Here is a 4,659-nt window from a genome sequence, read left to right as displayed (position 1 = left end):
TTAATTTAGATATTTTTGGGGGGGATAAAAAAAAAAAAAAAAAAAGTCCTGATAGATCACAAGGGGTAAATGGTGTGATTTGTTTTTTATTAATTCATAAATAAAAAATTTCTATATAAATTTTTTTCATAATACATTACAAATACAGCCCATTCCTGAATTATAATTCATTAATAAAAAAAATATTTGTTACAAGAAAATTATTATTTTTTTCCTGTTCATTTATAAATTAATATTTTTCAAATCTGTTAATTTATTCAAAATATATTAAAATCTGAAATAATATACATTAATTTCTAAATATATTAATATCTGAAATATATATATATAATTTTTTTTGGTGGGCTTAAAGTTAAAAATGTCCAAATATCATAATGAAGAAGAAAGCTTTATTAAAAGAATTAAATTCTTGAAAAGTTTATCAAGTTGTTTGGCATCTTATAATAAAATAATATTTAAACAAAATGTTATTTACTTTTGTTAAATAGTTTTTTTTTAACTTTTGTTCACATCAAATCAAATCATATAGTGCAAGCAGAAATGCACAGAAAAAAAAAGGTTTCTTTTTCCTTCCTTTAAAAAGATTCTGCCCTTTCTTTATCGTGGACACTCTTATGTACCATTGACCCACATAATGCTTTCATGCATCCATCAGATATAATCCTCATTTTGCGGTCAAATGTTCTTTGGAGAACACTAGATGGGAAATTTGGAGTGTCATTGTCCTTAGGGAAGGCCTAATTTATTGGCGAACAAGATGAGAATGAACCGTTTTTAGATGGTATTCATTTTTCATCTAATAGTCTGTGTAGCTGATTAAAAATTTTTTTTTGCCTAAGGGCCGAGCAAACCCCCTTAATGCACATTCAGTAGGTTAATCATCCCATAATTCCACATTCAAAGCTGCTGTGCGATGTTTTGATGTATGTTTTTACTGTGTGGGATGAATGTGTCCTCATTGAAATGCTAATGTAGTGGAGGCTCTTGGCTCTAAAACCTGTTGCCAACAGAGCACTCGATGCCCAGACTCCGAATGCCACCAATGGCAGAACCTATCTATCTATCTCTCGCTCATTCTCTCTCTCTCTCTCTCTCTCTCTCTCTCTCTTTCTTGCTCTGAATAGCTCTTCAGTTTCTTCTCCACATGCCAGGGCTGTAATCTGTTATGCATACTCTCCTCAAGGACTCTCGACCATCAAACAAGAAGTCAATCCTCTACTGTTTGTTTGTTTTTCTTCTTCATTTGATTGATTCATTGATTCAATCATTAAAAGAATAGTTCACCCAAAAATGAAAAATGTCATCATTTACTCATCCTCAATCATTAAGGAAATACAATTTTCTTTCTCCTGTGGAACACAATGTTTTTTCATGCTGCTCTTGTACTTACAAAGCAGTGTTTTGGTAATTTTGTTGTTGTTTTTTTATTATGTCTGTGTAGTTTTTATTAATTTATATTTCAGTTTTAGTTTGTTATTTTTAATACATTAGTTTAACTAAATGAGAAATGTTTCTAGCTGAAATGAATGGCAACTAGCTGAAAAAATAAGTTCAATTTTTAAAACGTTTTATTTCAGGTAATGTTTATTTAATTTCTAGTAACAAAAATGTTTTTTTTTAATGGTTTTAGTTCTAGTTAACTAGTAACCCTCCCCTGTTACAAAGTGGATTTGTGTTTTTGTTTTGTTTTTTTGTTTTTTGATCCATGCTGGGAAGAAAAAAAAACATAAAAGTCTTCTAAAGCAATATGATAGCTTTTTGAGAGTAACAGAGTGAAACATATGCTTGACAAGCACGGTCACTATTAACTTTCATTATATGGAAAAGAGCAGCTTGGACATTCTGCTAAACATATCTTTTTTCCACAGAAGACAGGACAGTCAGGTTTTGAAAGTCATGAGAATGAGTAAAAGATGACAAAATCTTAATTTCTGGGTGAAATATCATTTTAATTGGCCTTTGATTGCTTTAATGAGCTATCCTTCGTTATCTTTGGACTGGGAAAGCAGCGTGTAGTTCACTGATACGCATCAGTATCTGTGTCACTAAAATGTAGGGCACATTAGAGAAATGAGGGATGCTGTCTACTGGATGATTTCATCTTGTTTTCGCTGATGTGCTCCTTAAGGGAGGCTTGGAAACGGAGAAGGATGATGCCAAGTAAATGGATTTCACATGCCTCAGGTGAAATGAACACATCTACCCACGTCTCCTACAGAAGAGAGATCCTGCGTCTATTATACTCTACAGTGATGATTCCCATCATATCAGCTAGAAATGCAAATTCACCTCTTTTATGTTATACCTCTAGTATTTCAAAGAATAACCCATATTTCCACAAAGAAGCCTTGCTTTTGGACAATAATAGAAGCAGTTCTTTTGGCAGAAACTCAAAATTTATTTTAAATAGTATATTTTAGTTTCTCCAGTTGTAGTTGTGAGAGCACACATGAACCTTGTGAATCGCTTTCCCACTTGTATGGTTACCTGGCTGTGATGTTGTTAAAATTTGATTGATTTTTGATTTTATCCAGGACGGTGGTCTCTTGATCAACAACCCTACCGCTCTGGCCATCCACGAAAGCAAGTGTTTGTGGCCCAACACACCTGTGCAGTGTGTGGTATCTCTGGGCACAGGCCGATACGAAACCGTAGGCAAGACCAGCTCGAGCACTTATACCAGCTTGAAGACCAAACTCACCAATGTCATCAGCAGCGCCACAGACACTGAAGGTGAGATGATGGGAGTCACATGATCAAATCTGTACACTGCTACACTCAGCACTGTGTTGTTCTGTGCTGAGTGTAGCACCTACAGCTCTGCATATCCCTGTAAGTTAGACAGGAGCAGCTGAGGTTTATTTTTAGCAAGAATGTGAATTGGGTCATTTAGGAAATGATTCCATAAGAATAATCATCTGTTTTTGCACAAAAGAGTATAAAACTTAAAAAAAATTAAAAAAAAATTTGAATCATTTACAAATTAAAAAAATCATTTAGAAATTAAAATACATCATACAAAATGTATGTAAAAATGTATATAAAATTTATAAATTATATTTAAAAAATAAATGATAATTTATTTTAAATTCTAAAAATGATATGACCGTTTTAAATCATGAAACATTCTGCTGTTTGTCTCACTGCAGTGACCCCTAATGAAAGTGAGAAATGAGCAGCTGAGGTTTAGTTTCAACAAGTTCCCTGATCATCTCAGATTTTAACAGTTTATGCGACACTTTTGAAGCTGAATTATTTCATTTAGAAAATGAATTCCTTAAGAATGATCTATACGACTGTTTTAGTGCAAAAGTAAAATTAAATTAAAAAGTATAATATAAATATCAGAATCAGAATCAGAATCAGAAAGAGCTTTATTTCCAGTATATTACTGTCTCTGGTGGGACATGTAACATGCTGTCTGTATTTTGGCAGTTCACGGGAAAGATTTGCTTTATTAAAGTCTCCGAGAATGATTAAAACAGAGTCCGGGTGTTGTTGTTCTGTCTCTCTGATCAGATCAGCGAGTTCCTGTAAAGCTGAGCTCATGTGTGCTTGCGGAGGAATGTAGACACTGACGAGAATGAACGAGAGAAACTCCCGCGGCGAATAGAACGGCTTACAGTTAATGAAAAGCGCTTCTAGATCGGAACAGCATATCTTCTTTAACGCTGTAACATCTGTACACCACCTTTCGTTGATGTAAAAACATGTCCCGCCGCCGCGTGATTTCCCCGTTGATTCTGCGTCGCGGTCCGCTCTGAACAGCTGAAAGCCCGGGAGACTCAACGCGCTGTCCGGAATGACGTCATTCAGCCAGGTTTCCGTGAAACACAGAGCAGCAGAGTGTGAAAAATCCTTATTTGTCCGGGAGAGCAGAAGAAGTTCGTCCGTTTTTTTAGGTAGAGAGCGGAGATTCGCCAGATGGATGCTGGGCAACGGCGTTCTGAATCCGTGCTTCCTGAGCTTCACGAGCACGAGCCTCTCTTCCCCCGTCTGCGCGTCCTGAAGCGCTTGATCAGCGCAGCAGCTCCGCCGATTACAACGTTCAGCAAAACGTCCGAAAAAACGAAATCCGGTAGAGGATTGTGTGGTGTGTTCTGCCGAATGTTCAGCAGCTCATCCCTGGTAAAACTGATCGCGTTTGAGAAACAAAAAACAGGAAAAACTAACAAAAACGGTACAAACACTGGAGAGCCAAACACTGAGGCTGCCGTCTGCGGCGCCATCGCATTTCTATATTATAAAGATATTAAAGAACTACTGTAAATGATATGACCGTTTTAAATGAAACGTTGCTATTATTCTATTTGCGTCTTACTGCATAGACCCCTAATGATATCTTCTTGTGTTATGATGCATGGTTGAATCTGCCTCAAAAGGAACGTCCAGGGTCATCTGAATAATGAGAAATTGTAGCACCTACAGCTCTGCGGATCCCTTTCTGGGATCCCAAAGTTAGAAACGAACAGCTTAAGTTTATTGTTAACAAGGTCCCTGATCATTTCAGTCTGATGGTAGCAGTTTATATAATGCATTTGAACCGTAATAAGAATAAAGATTATGACTGTTTTGACACAAGAAATGAAAAGAAAAATCTTAAAATGTATTTATTGTATTTTTAAATTTAATTCATTTAATTTAAATTATATATATATA

The 4,659-nt window shown here is 35.4% G+C and overlaps 1 protein-coding gene across 1 annotated transcript in view; it reads left to right on the top strand.

Moving 5' to 3' along the window:
* LOC107694266 (calcium-independent phospholipase A2-gamma-like) overlaps nt 1-4,416 on the top strand; it is a 12,318-nt gene extending 7,902 nt beyond the window's left edge. Inside the window, exons 9-10 of the mRNA XM_016493912.1 lie at nt 2,535-2,733; nt 4,383-4,416. Of these exons, the coding sequence (XP_016349398.1) occupies nt 2,535-2,733; nt 4,383-4,402 (219 nt within the window). The 3' untranslated portion in view covers nt 4,403-4,416. The remainder of the gene's footprint in view (nt 1-2,534; nt 2,734-4,382) is intronic.
* Nucleotides 4,417-4,659: the final 243 nt, after the last annotated feature.

The sequence above is a fragment of the Sinocyclocheilus anshuiensis genome, unplaced genomic scaffold (assembly GCF_001515605.1).
Source record: "Sinocyclocheilus anshuiensis isolate Anshui unplaced genomic scaffold, SAMN03320099.WGS_v1.1 scaffold1316, whole genome shotgun sequence".
Lineage (NCBI taxonomy): Eukaryota > Metazoa > Chordata > Actinopteri > Cypriniformes > Cyprinidae > Sinocyclocheilus > Sinocyclocheilus anshuiensis.
This window is presented reverse-complemented; position numbering and strand designations above follow the sequence as displayed.